Below are 18,708 nucleotides of genomic sequence, written 5' to 3'. Positions count from 1 at the left end.
TTATCATGAAAATAATGAATCGATGATGCGTTTTTTCTTCGTCAGTTTTATTATCGTGACATTAGTATTTAAAGGGTTAGTCGAATAAATAAGTTACACATGGCTATGATATGCTATAGCTGCTCGTTGGACACGAGTTACCATTGGAACTTGAGTTCCTCGAGTCTCGAAAGACCTAAATATACGAAAATGTTAGCCCCCTTATCGCGGGGCCGTTCCTTCCTCTCGGAAATTGTGAAAATCTCAACGCGATGGAGCCATTTTCGAAGGATCGAAGGCCCGAAATTGTTGGCAGGAAGACTGCCAATTTTTCATCAATCATTTGAATTAAACCGAAAAAATATAAATACTTTTATACAAATAATAACATTCTGATAAGAAAATAAATTAGACAAATTATTCTCATTCTACATATTTTCGTTCGCAAACACACTTTACGAAATTCATTCGTATTTGGCAATTTTTTGGCAATTCCATAATCGCTTTCTCAACGATGACTATGGAAAAAATTCTTTCGAAAAGACTTTTGGCGATAATGAGTTCAAAAATGGCAATTTTTCAGGAAGCTTCAGGCTTTCGGAAATTCTCCGCGATAAAAAAGCTAAGATTTCGACGCTGTGCGTATAATAGTTGACAAAACTATTAATCGCGCTTCTACGTTTCATGTTTCTCCTTTTCATGTGTCTTTGACATCAAGTTTATGAACCTATCAAGTACATTTATATACACATACCTAAGCGTATAAATTCACGAATAAATATGATCGACTCGCACAGTGATTTTAGGCTAACGCATTCGCTTACAGGAAGAACGTATGATAAATCACAGCTACGATAAATTATCTCGTCACAAGATCGAACAGTCATTGGCTAGAAAAAATGAATGAAAAAAGTGATGGATGCCGATAAGGAAAACAATCGAGTCCGTGTTACACGACCGAGGGGAAAAAAGTGAAGTGGAATGAAGGAATATGCAAATCTGGATCAACGAAAATTTCTTTCAAAACCGTAGTAGTGCGCACAGGAATTCTACAAAATATTTAGGAAGCCTCGGATTTTACAGGAATTCTGATGAATGAGGGAACGATATTTCCCAACCAAAATTTCGTTTGAACCAGACAATTTAATAATTAATAGTAATGGCGATGAAATGAGAGAATAAATAATTGTTTTCCCGCTCGGTATGAGGACGTTTCTTCGAGGCGATTGTATTTGGAGTTATTAAGCTTCAGGACCGAGGGCGGACTGAATTGCTTCTTTTTCGTTGATCGTTTGAGCTTCCCTGTCGTCTTTTTCCAGGCCGGAAATGACGTAAACAGGTTGTTTGTTGTAAGCGAGGAAACGCTGGTCTCCGGGCAGCGTTTTCTCAGGGTGACGCACTCTCATTTTTTTCCGATGGATCATTAGCAAAATAAACATGATGCCGATAAGGAAAGCGCACGCGGAAGCGATCCCGAAAATCATATTTCGATAGAGGGGCGTTTCGAATTCAGCCCTGATCTTTCGTTGCTCCAGTGCCAATATTTTGCTCGCTATTTCTGCTCTCGGCGATGGTCTGTGAATGAAACGCGACGTTGTCGCATCCGGAGCATAACCGAGGAGAGCGAAACTTCGCGTTCTCGCGAGCTCCTCCAGGTGGAACGCGACGTCAACCTTGTCCGATCCGATCACTTCGAAACCGAGGATCGCTTCGTCCCGGTCGATCTCCACGACTACACCGTCGCTTATCGTCGCACCAATATCGTGCAACATCTCGTTTGCTGCTCTCGCAAAACGCTCCGTGTCCGCGTTCACGAAATGCCCTGGAAAACGCAGGGAGACTTCCACCGCTTCGACGGGCGTGAAAACTGAAAAAATAAAAAGATATTTTGCAACCGAGTTCCCAGGACGTTTTTTTCAAAATAATTCTTTTGTGTCTCCGCCGATGACAACGGACAGCAAACAGAAAGAATTTCTCACGATCGTTAAAATATTCTTAAGTCTCGAGCAAGAACGATCGTATGACTTACTGCACGTGCTTGTTCCCAAGAGAAATGGTTCGGAGCCAACAAGCTGATTGCCAGCTTCGTCGACGCACCAGCAAGTTTCACCAGCACATTGGGTGGCTTCGAATTTGCCATCGGCGTCACAGATGGCAGGAACGTGACCACGTTCTCGCATAGCCTGGCAGCGAGTTTCGGGCATTTTAGCAACGGCGATGCTCCACCTGGTCGTGGTTGAGACGGGGTCGAGTTCGGAGCCAAGTCCAAGAGAATCGAAGGGGGTAAATTCCGAGATAGGGGACGAGAACGAAGAATCGGATCGATCGATAGAGTCGCTAGGAAATCTGCCTTTCCGAGCTTGCCTGAAGTTGCATTTCGGTTCTTTTCCCCGAACAAGAGACCCTTTGATAGCTTCACCTTTTTTGTCGACGCACCAGCAGACACCAACGTGTTCGAGGCATTGGACAGCTTCCCAATCGCCGGTTTCCGGTACACACCGCGGTAAGAAATGGGGCAATTTGAGCCTCTGAGCAGTTTTGAGATTTCGTTCGCGTTGCAGTTCGCAATCGGTGAGAACGGGGCAAACCGTATCGCAGACCAGTTTGCTGCTGAAATCGTTGTGTCCGGTGGAGCATTCGTTTTTGGAGCGTCGTCGACACTCGTTCAACGCCGGATCGAAGTACCATCTTTCAGGTCTACTCTCGTTGAGAAATCCGAAAACTCCGGAAGTTTCGCAATCAACGTAACGCGTCGGTTCGAAGCAAACTTCCCGGGGTTTCGGGCAACATACGGCGTACTCGTCCAACGGCGACAATTGACATTTGTGGCTCGACGGACACTGACGACCGTGCGGACCGCAGATCGCAGTCGCTCCATCCTGCGTTACCAAAGGTGCACCGTTCGGACAAGGATTGTCTTTCTTCGGCAAGCAAACCGGAACTGGCGGACAAGGGGGTGAGCTACACTCCACTTCCACCATCCGGCACGCCTCGTTCTCGCCTCGACAGTTGACAGTTTTGCAGGGATCGCGACACTGGCACGCCGGACAACCGCTCCCAGGATCGAGCTCGAGTCCGTGGGGACACGACAAATCGCACTCGATTTCTGGACACGTCAATGGTCTGTTACACTCCGGTGTAACGCCCTCCGAGACTCTCGTTCCCGGCATCTCACGACCTTCCGGGTCGACGCACCAACACATTCCACTTTGACATTGAACTTTCTTAAACGATCCGTCCGCTTCACATTTCGGAATGTAACTTCGTCTCGCTGGCTCACCCGATTCTCTTGCCGCGTGCTCCGCTACTGCGCGCGCGTGCTGACAGGCGGTTGCTACTACCGGCTCGACGCACTGAGTGCCGCAACCGGTCGAACAACATTTCCAGTTGTCAGAGCATTCTTGATCACTGCTGCAACGCACCTGTTGATTTCAAACAAATTAACGAATTAACACTTTTTCTTAGTAAACTGTGCAAACACACTGAAATACGGTTTTCCAGTATCGCCGAATGACACTGAAGTTTGCAACGTTGGAGCTCGGCGAAACGATATAAAATAAAAACTCTCCAATAATTCCAGTAATTCTCCAATTTTGTTTCCTGCCGAATTTACAATTCGTGGTTTTTCAACTTGCGCCAGTGCTTCGTGAAATAAAAAATTGGTCAATTACAAATGCTTCTTTCATTCTTTTCGTTGGACTCGAACGTTGCAAACTTTAGCGTCGTTATCGCGGACCTCTTTCGTAACGAAAAACGATTTTTAAGTCAGTATTGGATCTCTATTCAATAGTGACTCGATACTTTTCATAAAAATGATGAAAATACGTAGAAAGGTCACGTATAATCCATCATGCTAGCAATCAACGATTTCTCGGCGTACCTCGCAGCTGGAGGAACTTGGCACGAGGTAAGGACACTGTCCAGGTTTGGTGGCGAGACAAGCCGGGACGGCTGGACAGTAACGAGCTTCACCGCAATTGACATCAACCATGGTGCAAGTACCGCGCAATTCGCAGCTGACTCCTTGACAGGGATCGCGACATCTGCAAGTTTCGCAACCAGCCGGGTCCAGCTCGCGTCCATAGGGACACTCGAGATCGCAATCACCTTTGATTTCACAACTCTCAATTAACGCTCGAACTTCCTTGCAATCGGCGAGAGTCAAGTTCCCGTCGGTTTTCAACGGGACACCGTACTTGTTCACGCATGTGCAAATGTCGCCTTGACATTGAAGAGGCTCCCAGTCCCCATCGGATTCGCAAATCGGCGAAGGCATTGCCAAGGTCATACCGTCTCGGGTTCCCTCCATACGCTCGTTAAAGTCTCGCAGATATTCGCACACTGGGGATTCAAGAGAGCTCTGTTAGTATCAACCGTGGAAAAATCAATTTTACTATTTTTTGGAAGCTCAACCGCGTCGGAAACGTCCGGTGAAAATTTTCGTTAAAAATTCTAAAATTCAAGTCTCACGAAATAAAAATTACTCACTCGTCGGCGTTTTGACGCTGACGATCGAAGAAACGGCGCAACAAACCGATTGATTCGCTTCCGGTACCAAAACGCACTCATGCCCATTCGGACAATTAATTTCCTGAGTGCTGTTCAGTGTCGTGTCGTTCGACGAATTGCAGATGAGTGCATTTCCAACCTCGTCGCTCAGAGGTGCTCCCAAAGTGCAGGGGCTCTTGTACGTTTTTTTCGCTACGCATTCGGGCCTCGTTGGGCACAGGAAGTCGGGACAACCGTTCTCGCGACGCAGCGTGCATTCTTCTCCGGCAGGACAGGGATATCTGTGTCGAAATTTTTCAATAATTACTCTTCTGTTTCAGAAATGCAGCTCTCGAACGCTCTCGATCATCGTTTCGAGTCTATTATTGTACAATTAAGTACAAGTTGTATTTACCCTTCGCATGGATCGTCGCACTCGCACGTCGAACAACCGTGGACATCGGTTTTGAAGCCATACTGACAAACCTGAGCGCATTCACCTCTTTCCGCACATGACGACACTGATAACGAGCGTGGCTTACTGACTTCGGTGCATTTAACTTTCTTCGATGGTCCCATCGAGCCGGGAATTTTCAACCCATCGGAATCGACGCACCAGCAAACTAAGCCGTTTCTCGAACATTGTCGAGTCTCGTACGAACCGTCTGCAATGCCATAAAAATAAAATAGAATTCATTTAGAAAAATCATGAAAAATTTCGTACTTGAGACGAGGAAAAAATTTGCAAAAATACAATGTTTACACTCTTTTTCGATTGCACCTCAAAGTTCTCATTTTATTTTTGAATTTTCAGGTGAATTTTATTTTCAGTTTATTTCGTTTATGAGAACGAAGGAAAAAAAACGTGACAAATGGAAACACGGAAGGGTTGTTTGTGGGAATGATCGAATGTGAGTTTGAGATGGAGCAACGCTTGAATAGTAACACACCTTGAGCGCACTGTGGCACGTATCCACGGCCTTGTTTTTCAGAGATGCTGAATAATTCAGCCAACATGCGATTACGTCTGCAGGGGCTGAGACCAACCGGAAGTGTACAAACGCCCGCGCCGCATTTCTCGTTTGAGCAACATTTTTGTGGTCCCGGACATTCCAGGTCATGTTGACAAATGGTACCGCAGAAAAGGGGCTCTTCCGTGGGGCACGTGCCGGGTCTCTCGAGTCGTAAACTTGACGGGCAGCAAACGCCATATTCCTGAGACGGTTGAACCAGACATTTGTACATAGGCGGACAAGTAGGTTTTCCAGGTGTTGTGCCGCAGAGAAAAGGCCGCGGTGAATCAGTTATTTGAAGCGGTTCACCGGCCGGGCAAACCGTCGAGAGCGATTTCGCTCTTCGACAACTCGGTATCGGCGGACATGGCTCCCGCGAACATGATGTTTCTATCAATTCACACGTCTGTAATTTTCCACCTGGACAAACGACTTCTCGGCAAGGATCCCGGCATTCGCACTTCTGACATCCCGACTCCCGATCAATCTACAATTTCAAAATACACTTTTGTTTACCATTTTTTATACACAAATTTAAGAAGCAACGTTATTCTAGGAAACCAGCTCGCGTTATGGTTGTTTGTACATTTTTTTGCATTTCACCAGGATAAATTCCTTGAGAGGTTTAGCCTAGTTAGAATTTTCGAAAAATCAATTTTTTTTTTGCATTTTTCGAAAGTATACATATTTAAATGTATCATACTAAAATTTTATAAAGACCTGAGCAGTCGAGTGTACTTTTGAGCGACGTTTACTTGACTGCCTGAAGGCGCTAATACGCACCGCCCAGTGCGGTGTCGCGTACTTGCCTTTATTTAAACGCGTTTTTCTCAAAATTACGTTTTTGGACGGTTCGTTGATCAAATCTCCGAAATTATTTAACCGATCCTTACCAAAATTTGACCACATGTTCTTTATGCCTATAGCTATAGTGCGTAACACACGAATTTTGAAATTTTTAGTGGAACAATTTATTTTTTGCAAAAAAAAAAACGTTGAAAAAAACGTGCTCTTATGTAGTTTTTTGGAAAGATGGCCCCCATTTTGTCATTTTTTAAAAAATCGTATGACATGCGCTATAGCCATTTACTTATTGAATCTAAAACCATTTTTATTCGTTTTTCTTCGATTGTCCATTCCAGAGATTTTATCAACTTTTTGGACCTGCATGTCTTCTCCCCCATTTTTCTGTACGAAAACTGAGCAAAATAAATATAAAAAATGTTTTTTGTGTATTTTAAGAGTGTATTTTTTAGGCCTGACAATTTTTATATCCATATTTGTTATTTATACCAATCAGAAAAATCCGTGAAAATAGTCTTTTCTTCGCCCGTCTAATTAGGGTAGACCCCTTGACGGCAGCCTCCAACCATTAATCATTAAGTGGTAAGAGCTTAAAAATATCATTTTATTTCCATTCTGACCAGAAATATAGGCAGAGGGCCGACGATGTTTACGAGCCCGTAAACTGGAGGGGGGTTTACAGTATTTTTTAAATCGGCTTTAAAAGTCGCAGATGGAAAAAAAAAATCAAGCCACCGCTGTTTTGTGAAGTGAATGAATTGATAAAAATGAATTGAAGAGAAATTTTTCCTCGCCACACAGAGGCTCATATAGCGTTATAAATTTTCAAACTTATCTTCAATAAAATTGGTGTCGAGACAGTTGAATGTAAATACTTAGTACAGTATCCTTCACTCGAATTCTAAACGATTGATTATTGTTTGCAAAAAAATTCCAAAAATCGATTATTTTTCAATAATTTTTCGAGTAATTCTTACAATTTGTTAAAGAAAATGTTTTTTTTTTTTTAACTTTTTTTTTATTCGCGAATCTCGCTGAAAGTATTTCGTATACCAAAACAAGAAAATTTGTTGATTTGACGAAATATTTTGTTGGTTCAACTTAGCGGAGGGAAAAAATTCAATTAACTGATTCAACAATCCAAAACTTCGTTTCCGTCAACGAATTTCAATTGATTCGACACGATACGTTGATCTTACAAACATTTTCTCCGTTTCTCAGCGTGACAACAGACTTTTCACAGATTCGAAGACAAGCGAGAGTCCTGAAGGGTCGGTCAGCAAATAATAATGAAAAAAGAGAAAATTTTCAAAAATTGTCATGTTTTTGTTCCCACCTCAAAACCGAGCGGACACAACATGCGACACGAGTGTGCCGGACAGTCTCGTGGATTGTCACAGTCGATGGACGCCCTGGAGGCGGACCTCGTGCCTGGTATTTCGACCCCCAAATCATCGACGCACCAGCAGCTCTTTTTCGTCTCAATGCCGCCATAGTCGCATTGAATTTTTTCAAATTCTCCGGTGACGTTGTTACACTGCGGTACGTATTCGACGTAAGCACCGAGTGCCCTCGATCTTCTCGTAGCTGCGAGAGCGAGCTGCTCGCATCCGGTCGATTCGCCTGGCACGCACCTTCGGCCACACGCTGTCTCGCAACATCGCTCCGATCCGCTCGAACACTCGAAGTCGTTGGTGCACCCTGGAGCTCTGTCCGGGCACACATTTTGCTCGACGAATGCTGGACATCTTAACCCACTTTTTAGCACCGGTTCTGAATTAACAAATTCATTCAAATACGGTTATTATTATCGTGAACGAACGCCCGGTTGCATAGGGAGAAACGTGCAAATTGCATTAAATAGAAACCGAGGGTAATTCGTCTTTCTTTTCTCTAAAAATTTTTGTTCCACACTTTTTGGAGGCTTATCAAGTTTCTCGGTTTCCTCAAATCACTGTAGCCACCGTCTGACACAATTCGTGGAACCTTAACAAAAAATCAATTGTTTTTCCTAAACTCACTTCCTGTGGGACGATTCGGATTTAAGGATATTTCGTACAGGCTTACAACGTTGCCATGCTAAAAACTATGCTAAAAACAAAAAATTTCAATATTATCAGAATTTTATAAAATTTGGTGAGCATATTCTTTAGTGCCAAATTTGACAATACAAATTTTTTAAGATTTTTCTTCTGTACAGTTATCGAGTAATTGATCACTAAAGTTCACGTTTATAAGCATAGCGTTTTCACATATATAGGCTGTTATGCCGGAGGTATTTGGATTTCACTAACATCCGTTTTATTTGATAAGAATTAGCTTAGGAAGCGTTCACACGGTTTTGTAGCTGTCTCAGCAAAAGTGACCGTGAGAGGCCGACCGTACTACGCTCGATCAACGCACGTTACCCGCGCGAAGTATACATAATAGCACGAAGGTAGATTTTTTTAAGCGTGCGAAGTTCAGTTTTAAAACACTCCTTCGACTTGGTACGATCTCGAGAGACGTAACCGACAATAGCCGAAGTTCAGAACGAAAAACTTGTGAATGTTTTATGAATCAGTGAAGAACAGTAATAAATTTAAGTTTTAATAAAAAAAAAAACAATCGAGTGAATTTTTATTCCGAAGATAAACCCGTGGCATAACAAGGCATATATTCCGGGCACAAGAAATCTGCTTTAATGCGTAATTATTCGATAACTAAGCAGAAGAAAATTTTGAAAAAAAATTGTGTTTTCGCACTTGATGTTGAAGAACATTATCACCAAATTTGATCAATTTATAATTATTTAGACTTTTGTACCATACATCGTTAATAAAATAGGATCCTCCCAAGTTTTGAGAGGTAAAAACGAGAATACGAAAATATCACGTTTTTAGATATCAATGATGCCTTGAGAAAGCCTTGTTACAGGTGAAAATCACTTGGGAATGGAAAAAGAAAAATGCTTATTTGAGGTTAACGAGTAATAACGACACAAACGAAAATATGAAAATGCGTACGCATATATAAATAGAAAGTAGCTTTTGTCACATTTTGCTCGACGATTTTACTACGAGAGTATTTTAACCGCTATCGTTGTGTTTAAAATTTATCAATCACAACAAATAAGTTACACATTATTTTAATAATTGGGAGAATAAATTTTAATCGTTTCTTTGATCATCAAAAGAGCAAAAAAGTTCAGTTGCTTCTTTCAATCACAAGTAAAGCATCAATACTTTTCGCGTATGTTTTTGGGAGGTAATTCAAAAGTGTGTTAAGGTAGCATATACACGAAAAGATTTTCTTAAATACTAAAATTTGGATAGTTTAAATGGGTAGTCGACTGACACGAGTGTCAAATTTTAAAGGGTTCGTCTTAAATGTAAAAAAAAATGCCCAGGGTTATAGGGACTATGCGTAAAAAATCTTTTATCTCTCCATATAACGAACGAACGCTTCTCACGAAGATTATGAAAAATATACAATAACAATGAAGCATTTAACAAGGTTTGAGAAAAAATTCTAGACGATTGTTTTACTAGTAATAATTACGTTAAAGATTAAACAAAATTGGTAATGAGCACTCGTATAACCTCACATTTTCTTATTTCAGCATTTTGTTTCTTCTTGGCTTGGGCCATTCCTTCCTGTCATAGCCTTCTGCCTTTTTATTTACTTTTTTCTTGATCCATTCCCGCTCTGTTTTTCCGTTTTTTTACACATGAGAAACAATAGTATTTTCGCCAGTAACGAATGAAATTTCGGGTCCGGTCAATAATGGATTAATCAACGGCTTATAATTTCACTCGCCAAAAGATAAGTTGTCAAAATGTATTTACAATATCGAAATAATAACTCTGACATTAATTTAAAGTGATTATATCTTTAGTTACGAAGTAAAAATCGATCGAATTTAGACACCCGTAAAATACGATCCTTCATGCATGATCCACCTTAATCTCTCGAGATGTTTAAGCAAAACTGCATAATACGGGATTTCGTATGGTACGAACTATTATGAAAATCAACTGGATTGAGTGCTCTCTGTAATTTTGTTTGTGAATTGGAAACTTTGGATGGTAAATAGCTCATAGAATTTCTGAAAGTTCAATGCAAATGGGAGGCTATTGAAGGGGGTTTTCTCTCGAGCAGGATTGTTGAACGAGTAGGCGTATATATAAAATATCGATCTTTCGTCAAGGCGGATGAACGCAAGTACAAGAGTAGTTCGTACACATTTTATATACAAATGTATGTAAGCGCGAGCGTGTATACGTGTGTGAGAGAGCTTCCTCGTTGAAAATAATACAAAAGAGGTAGCGGAGAGTCCGAGTAACGGTATTCCGGCATCCTACTGCCACACTTGGCGAGCCACACCGCGTATCGAGTACCTGTCCCACGATCCTTGAACACGTTTTCATCGTAATTTCGAGTCAACGCCACGCCGATATCCACAAAGCTTGAGCTTTCCACATCTCTCACTTTTTTCTCTCTTTATTATCAAATCTCATTTGCTACTTTACAACTCGTTTCTTTTTCTACATTTGCAGTATTTCGAAAAACCGAAAATACGTCGAGATCCTAATTTTCAACCTACTGACAGCACCATTTTCTTTGCCTTCGCGAAATTATTTCCATCATTTTTGATAAATTTTTCAAATCTCCCCAATCCCCGACAAGCCGACGCACGAACAAACCGTTTTTGTTCTTTACAATGGGCAGAAACATACGAATTCGATCGTTTTATTCAATTGGCGATACTTCATTAAAAAATAGCCACGTAAAAACGAATTTTTGAAATTCATATTTCCAATGAATTTATTTGCTTTGCGAAGAACCAAATGCTCCCTTCATTTACTAATTATTTCATTGTTCAATTTGGGTTGGTACTTCCGGGGTCATTCGTTAATTACTTTTTTTTATGATAATTTTACGAAAATTACGATAATCGATTGAATTATAAAAAATGACTTGTATTAGAATCTCAAAAATTGAAAATAAGTTTCTTGTCATTTAATTTTATAAAAAAAATTTTTTTGTTTTTTTTTTTTTTAATTTTTATTCATTTTTTCATTGAAGGAATAAAATTCGATAAAATAATATATATTAAAATAATAATTGTAAACGATAAATTTAATAAAAGTCAATTTATTTGTGGAATTAAAAAATATTTTAATTAAGATGATTTTAAGGAGTTTCGGTACAGCCGATACAATGTTGCCATGCTAAAAACATAAAAAATTTTTTAAAGTTGAGAATTTTATAAAATTTGGTGAACATGTTATTTAGTGCCAAATTTGAGAATACAAATTTTTTAAGATTTTTCTTTTATACAGTTATCGAGTAATTGATCACTAAAGTTCATGTGTATAAGCATAGCGTTTCCATATATATATATATATATATATATACACATTCCGGACATAAAAAATCTGCTTTAATGCGTAATTATTCGATAACTAAGCAGAAGAAAATTTTGAAAAAAATTGTTTTTTCGCACTTGATGTTGAAGAACATTATCACCAAATTTGATAAATTTCTTAATATTTAGACTTCTGTACCGAAACTCCTTAAATTGACAATTTAATGTTATTAACTCAAGTAATTATTCGTGGAGAATTAACATTCGGAATCCGATGCATTAATGCGAAAAGTTTTCGTTGAAGTTGATGAAAAACCCGATACCCCGCTGATTCGTCATTTGTGAATAATAATAATGAAAAAAATTTCATTAAAAAAGAATTTTAATTAAAATGTTGGATCGATTTTGATAATTATGATTTGAGGATCCGTGAATAAATTTCTCATTGAACGTTGCCCTACATTCTTACTCTTGAGCATCACAATTATAATTCACACTAAATCGAGCAGAGCTGACCTCGATATTGTGATACGAACGAAAACAAAGTTCAATCTGAACTTTGGGTACAATGCTGAGCCGAAAAATGGTAGCAAAAATAAACTAAATCGATAATCGATAGAATTTTGATCGTCGAGTATCGGCGGAGCGCGCGCGCGGCAGCCAGGTCGTTTCGCTAATTAATTAGTAACGTGTGAGCGGAGCTGGTTGAGAAAACGAGTGATTATAAAGTGAGCTGTGCAAAACCGCGATTTTAATGCTTCGCGACGACGACGAGAGTCACGAAGAGCACGTAGCGAGTAAATTATACGAGAGAACAAAATAATTGAGTTGCTTGTGTGTAAGCGCACAAACACATGTACGCGGGGAACTTAACACGGCACTAATGACTCGGTGCACAAGAGAAAGAGAGAAAGGCGGTCGCTCTTTCGTCAAAAGACATCCCAGAACCTGTTCCGGTTTCGTTCCGCGTTTCCGCGTTCTCGAATCTCTCGCTCTTCAAATCTCTCAAACATCCGTGGCGAGCTATTCCCACATTTATATATGTATACGTTAAATTGAAAATATGCGTACACACGAGAAGCACGTGGTTTCTCTAGGCATCGGTGAAAAACGCTTCTTTTTGCGTTCCAGTTTTCCTACTGTTTTTTTTGTGTATTCTGTTGCTCGTTCTTTACGTTTGCCTAACGCTTTTTTTTCTTCGCTTTGTTTTTTTTAAACGCGTTTGCATTATCGTTATTATGAAAGTGTATGTTCTCATTTTCGTGCCCATATATTCCGTTGTGTTTTGTTCACTGACGCGAGCTACTGTTCGCTTTGTTTACATTGGAGGAAAAAAATGTTCGAGTTTCAGTCGACAGAGGACGGGTCGGTAGCGGAGAGAAATCGGAAGTTTAATATCTGTTTATTTTCGTCGTATTTCCGAACAGTGTTTGTACAGGGATTGGAATAGTGCTAGTTTCCTTAAAACTGATCGAGTCTTGGAATGTTTTCTGTATAAAAATCACATCGATGTCATCGGGAAACTAAATATATATAATTTCTTTGTATTCGACTGAAAACTGTGCGCATTATTGCGCGTGGAGTCAGACGTACGATTTTGTATGAAAACAAAAGTCACGTTCATTAGTCTTTTGAGCTCGAACGAACCTCTCGGTAGTGTTCGACGAAAATAATTGATGACACTCGAGGATTTTTTTTTTTTAAACAGCTTAATGAAATTATGATTTGATAAATTCGGACATATGTGGGTCAAAAGGCCAAGAACAGATTAAGACAATCTTTCACCAAGTTTATGACGTGCATGTAAACCCATCTCTCGCTTTCGACGGCTATATACAGCGGGGCGAACACATTAAAAACAGTTCGTACACAGTAGACGCTACTAAAATATTCAGTGAACATTTCTCGCGTTCTATTATTATACCTGCAAGAATCGATGAAGATGAGAATACGAGAAGCAGGAAATAAGTGGACGTGGCCGACACGGCGGCGCAGGCAAATCCCTTCTTGTACGATTCACCGCGCATCCTCGGCGCATCAAAATTCTCCTTCGATATTCCACTTCAACTGAAAATACAATTTGTTCGATAAACTTAGATTCTAAACACTCTTTCATCAATCCCGTTCGGGAATGCATACTCGTTAAAATATTCGTAACGCGAATTTACGACAAGATTTTTATGGGAAAAATAACGTGGAGGTTCGGTTTATCGATCATGTTTAATTATGGCTGTGAGGTTAGAACGACGCTCATGAAAAACTAAGTTGCGCATCATTCGACCGCGCGCAGGACTATCGGTGAATGAGACGAAGTATCAAAAACAACTTTTCAGATATTCATTTATTTACTGGAGGCACTGGAGCTTAAAGTTTTACAACTCCTACAAAATTGCTGCTCGCTTTTTTTTTTCTACAAATCAAAGTGTCACGAATAATATTGATTCTTTAGATTTTCTTGCCTTTATAAATATCGATACCAATTTAAAGTTTGGAGAAATTTTTTTTCGTGACAATGTATTTTGTGTCAATGTCGTGCACGGAACGACGGAATTTTAGGACATCTCGTCTGTACGATTAAGGCGCATGAATAACGGATGAGAATTTCGTCCGAATAGAACGAAATTGATTTAGTTCCACCTGAATTATTGATTCTCATAATTGACACGTCAGAAAGCGGATTTTGTTTAGAAGGTTGATTTCGACGACGAAGGTAATTTATGAGGGATGTTCTGGATGAGCGGTCTTCCGGATGTGGGTCATTTTGTACCGTGGTGGGCTTCCTTCCGGGTCGTGGCACACACGATGAAACATCGAACTTTCTATTGTCATACGCACGCACCACGCGTCAAACGCGCCGTATTCTCCCGTATCCGCGTGCTGCCTCGTCAAAACGTGAAACTTTCATTATAATTAAAAAAAATGAAATTCAATAAAAAGAATCTTCTGAATGGAATACCGTTTCGTGCGAAGACGAGAAAAAGAAATTTATCGTTGGACCATCGGACTGGAAGAGAAGAAAGCGTGAGCGCGTGTTTACATACGTATTTGCGAATAAGCATAACCTATAAGTGTCACGCGACCGACACGCAGTGCTACGAATCAGAGCGATCGCTGCGCCAATAAAATTGTCATTTTGTCGAAATATCGGGTACGCACCATTACAGAAATCGCTAAACAATTATGTCAAGTGAAATCAATGAAAGTCTTTTGAAAAAGCATTTGAAATTTTGAATTGAAGCTCCTGTGACAAGATTTGAATTACGGAAAGATATTTATGAAAAGTTTCGCGGAAAGCTGGTTAACTTTTTCAAGAAACTCGAAAGCTTTGCTTATGCAATTCATTTGAATACTAATTGAAAATGAGAAAATTCTCTTGACGCAGTCACTGAATATATGGATAATAAACCGAATTAGCAAAGTGAATTGGGACAAGAGTACATTTTTGTTCAATAAAAACGTTCTTTCCATTGTCGCTCGTTCGTCTGCATTCTGAAGGAGAATATTCTAAATCTTTGTAAATATAAAATATATCTGCGTGGAATTTTAACGTGAATAGAGTGCGGTTAACGGTCGGGCCGAGTTTGCGGAATTGAGGTAAGCTTTTTCGAGACTCTTACCAAAATTGGTTTTTTCAAAGAGCTTTGGGACGTAAGGGAGTGTAGGACGGAGAAAGAGGACAGAGGGATTTTGTTAAGCTTCCTTTCTGCTTTTTTTTGCGGACCGCGCGCCTCGTACTTCTGTTCGCGATTGTCGATGTACTTTCGTGAAGTACTACCGCATATGTAGAATCCGCGAATCAATCGATACGAAAAGCTAGGTCATAGCACTCTTATGTTCTCTATTCATATGTGCGATCGAATTGAGTCAACAACTAGCTTGCTCAGTAATAAGGAGCCCAATTATCGTGGATTACAATTTTTTTTCCATTAATTCTTGACTGCGAACGATAAAATCGTACTGACTTTTCAATTTTCAGGTATTAGTATCAATTCGAGGATTGAAAAAAAATGAAAATTTGTTTTTCACATTGAAATAATTCGAGAAAAATCGGACTAAACAGTACGAAATTTTTTTTATTGAATATTCGTTCAGTGTCGCAGCTCAAAAATTAACCTAAAAAAAATGATTCTCGCTGTACATTATCGGTGTTGGAAAAATGGATAAAAATTACGAGTACGTGGAAACTTTTTGAAGAAACCACGAACAAAAGTTACCATATAGGATCGGATTAGTGTAATGCGCCAAACTTTTCTTGTTCACGGTGAAATAATTTGAAGTGAAAATTGAAAATATCGATTATAAATTAGTTCGAGACTTGAACGCTTGAAAAGCATTATTAAGCTGGGAGGTCCGAGAAAAAGAAAAAAAACGTTCTCTCGTACGAGGGAATCGAAAACTTGACGTGGATTTATTATTCAATTCGAATGATTCTTGGCAGTTTTTTGCTCTACCAAACTTTCTCCCGCGTGTCTTTCTCTCGTGAAAACTTTCATTCTAGTTTCTCGTCGTATGTGTACGGCAACGAATGATTGTCGCAGAAGGCAAGTCACGTAGATATACCGTGTCTTCTGTAACGAGTGAAAAAGGGGAATGCAGGACGGAGGGAAGAGTTTGCGTGCGTAGTCTCGTGGGAATAAGAATCGGGCGACGAGAATAATAAAGCGTATTTCGGGGCAACGGGATACCCAAAATATTTCCTTGGCTCGCGTATGATCAATTTTCAAATACGATTACAAAAAAAAAAGAAACGAAATTCAGTATCAATTATTCATCGATCCCCGCGAAACTGGACTCGATCATATTGATCTCGGGCTATTTCCCAGATTCTTCTTTCGTTAATTCAAACCAAATTGGAGAACATCAATAATTTTATTTTATTGACTTATTTTTTTATTTTATTAATTTGATAATTTTGTTTTGCCCTTTTCAGTGATTTTTTACAGGCTTGAAGTTAAAACGAATTCCAATTGAGCCCGAACCCGCCGATCTTAGGCGTTTGTAATTTTTGACAACACTGATTTCCCATCGGACCGTATTTTTTCATGCAAAAAATCAAGTTCCCATTGGCTTGTGAGCTTGAAAAATGACTGAGCCGGTGACAGATGTGAATTTAAGTACAAAAATCTGTTGAAACTTCCACACTTCCGTGAGATTGTCGAATCGAGTTCCCTCGAATCCAAAGGTGATGAAAAATTCGTGGCGAATTCGGAACTTCGACGATCACGAAAAAAAATCACGTTTCGATTGCACTAAACTCAAAACTACGATCATCAACAGCCAGTGAAATAAGAACTTACCCAAGGATATATCGTAATCCAATATTCGCATAAGTTGACACGAAAACAAACACTGTAATATTAGATCAGCAATCGTTAAAAAACGGGAGAAAAAAAAACCGATAAATTGTACGAGAAAAGTGTAAAAACAAAATAAAAAAAATGTATACAAATAATGACGAATGAATAACGATAATGAAGAATAAAGTACCACGAAAGAAAATGGAAATTGTTTCGATTAATTGAGCTTCGTTGATAAGTGCGCGGAGCCTGCGGCTTGAACGTGCGAAGATACTTGGACGACGTACGGTGGTGTACTGGACGTGATCCCTGAGAACGTGATGATAGTCCGAGGCGCTCTCGCGCGGGGGCCCCCTTCGCGCCCGATGACCCCCTTCTTGCGATTCTCGCTCCCGCGGGTTTTGACGCGGAGCATAAACCACCAGGAATCGTATCCATGTACGCCGCTCTTGTGCAGACGGTAAGAAAAGTCTATGTATTTGTAGGTGTGTACGTACGTACATGTGTGTATTAAAACTCGCTCATATAGTTTACGACTGAAAGACCAGCCCAATTCAACATCATCAAAGTCTTCGCCTTCCCGAAAGCCACACACGCGCGCACGCTCCTCGCCAAATCCTCGGAATCACAAAGGAGAAGAAGAAAGAGAAGAAAAATGTAAAAAAAGCCAATTCCCTAGATGTTTGCAGATTATTCTCTTTCTTATTCTTTTTGGTCTCGATCATTGGCCTCCTCTCTACTTATTCGCTGCCTCCTCCGAGAAGCGGTCATGGAGGTATGCAGCTCCTAAACTCGATCCCAAGCTTAAAAGACCGAAATATCTTTGGTTGTCTATTATATATATTTTTTGGCCAACAAACAATTGGACGAGAGCACTTTTTCAATTTGAATCTTGGATTTTACGCTGGAGGAATCGTAGTTTCATAAATTAATACTGCTTCGTTCGTTACGTTTACTTATTTTGCGAATCGTGGGCAGCGGCGGTACTGATAAATTTTTTTTCTGAAAATACCCGAAACGGCAGTGCACGCGCTTTTTCTGCGAAAAGCAATGAATTCTGGGATTTGTGTTGGATACAATAAGGTTTGTTGATATTTTCATCGAAATATATGAGAATTAATACGTCGACGTACAACGCAGTGCACTTTCGGCACTGTGCTCGGAATTTATAACGTTCGTGCTAATTTGAATAATTCAGTGACGTCAAGCGAACGCCGTGCGAGAAATCGGGAGTGGGGGGAGCGAAACGCTCACAGCGCTACTGTCCGCCGTACAAACAGGTCGGTCCCCGCATCCAATGGGAGGTATAGTTGCGTTCTTCGGATACCCATAGCAAAGCCCATAGCTTATAGCAGGCCTGTTCGCGAACACGGATATATATTTATGGATATGCCTGTAGCGATCCATGGAATATCTTAAGGTATTTAAATAGTCGTTCCTACACGATATACTCGCCGTTTTTATACTTATCAGAATGAATATATAGAGATATAAATATACACAGTGTTATTGAGTAAGTAACGCGAGAGGAAGGAAAGCCCTAGTGACCGACATTCCTTTATACACAGAAGACCGTATACGCATACTATTACGACTCTTCCTGATTCTCCTTCGTCTCGGATGTATCACTGTAAGAGAGAGAGAGAGAGAGAGAGAGAGAGAGAGAGAGAGAGAGAGAGGGAGAGAATCGTCGTGATGCCCACTGTGGGTCAGACGGATGTATCACGTCAGAGGCGCCCCCACAAAACTCCCGGATCTTTCTTTCTGAGTCACCTTT

The 18,708-nt window shown here is 40.2% G+C and overlaps 1 protein-coding gene across 1 annotated transcript; it reads right to left on the bottom strand.

The window, feature by feature from the left end:
- Positions 1–26: 26 nt before the first annotated feature.
- LOC122409717 (balbiani ring protein 3) lies at positions 27–17,238 on the bottom strand. Its single transcript, XM_043417476.1, has 10 exons — positions 17,122–17,238; positions 16,932–16,983; positions 13,559–13,701; positions 7,621–8,057; positions 5,418–5,967; positions 4,883–5,132; positions 4,468–4,769; positions 3,860–4,320; positions 2,009–3,401; positions 27–1,846 (listed from the first exon to the last, which is right to left on the bottom strand). The coding sequence occupies exons 3-10, from the start codon at positions 13,659–13,661 to the stop codon at positions 1,221–1,223; spliced, it is 4,122 nt and encodes a 1,373-aa protein (XP_043273411.1). The 5' UTR covers positions 13,662–13,701; positions 16,932–16,983; positions 17,122–17,238; the 3' UTR covers positions 27–1,220.
- Positions 17,239–18,708: the final 1,470 nt, after the last annotated feature.

The sequence above is a fragment of the Venturia canescens genome, chromosome 4, assembly GCF_019457755.1.
Source record: "Venturia canescens isolate UGA chromosome 4, ASM1945775v1, whole genome shotgun sequence".
NCBI lineage: Eukaryota > Metazoa > Arthropoda > Insecta > Hymenoptera > Ichneumonidae > Venturia > Venturia canescens.
This window is presented reverse-complemented; position numbering and strand designations above follow the sequence as displayed.

What these genes read in the sequence shown, in the direction of transcription:
- LOC122409717 (XM_043417476.1), bottom strand. Translation starts at nt 13,661, where the DNA reads ATGCGCGGTGAATCGTACAAGAAGGGATTTGCCTGCGCCGCCGTGTCG. An exon ending in TGTGTCCGCTCGGTTTTGAG is followed by an intron (nt 5,968 to 7,620) that starts GTGGGAACAAAA and finishes TTGAAATTGTAG; the next exon opens with ATTGATCGGGAGTCGGGATG. An exon ending in CGTGCCACAGTGCGCTCAAG is followed by an intron (nt 5,133 to 5,417) that starts GTGTGTTACTAT and finishes ATGGCATTGCAG; the next exon opens with ACGGTTCGTACGAGACTCGA.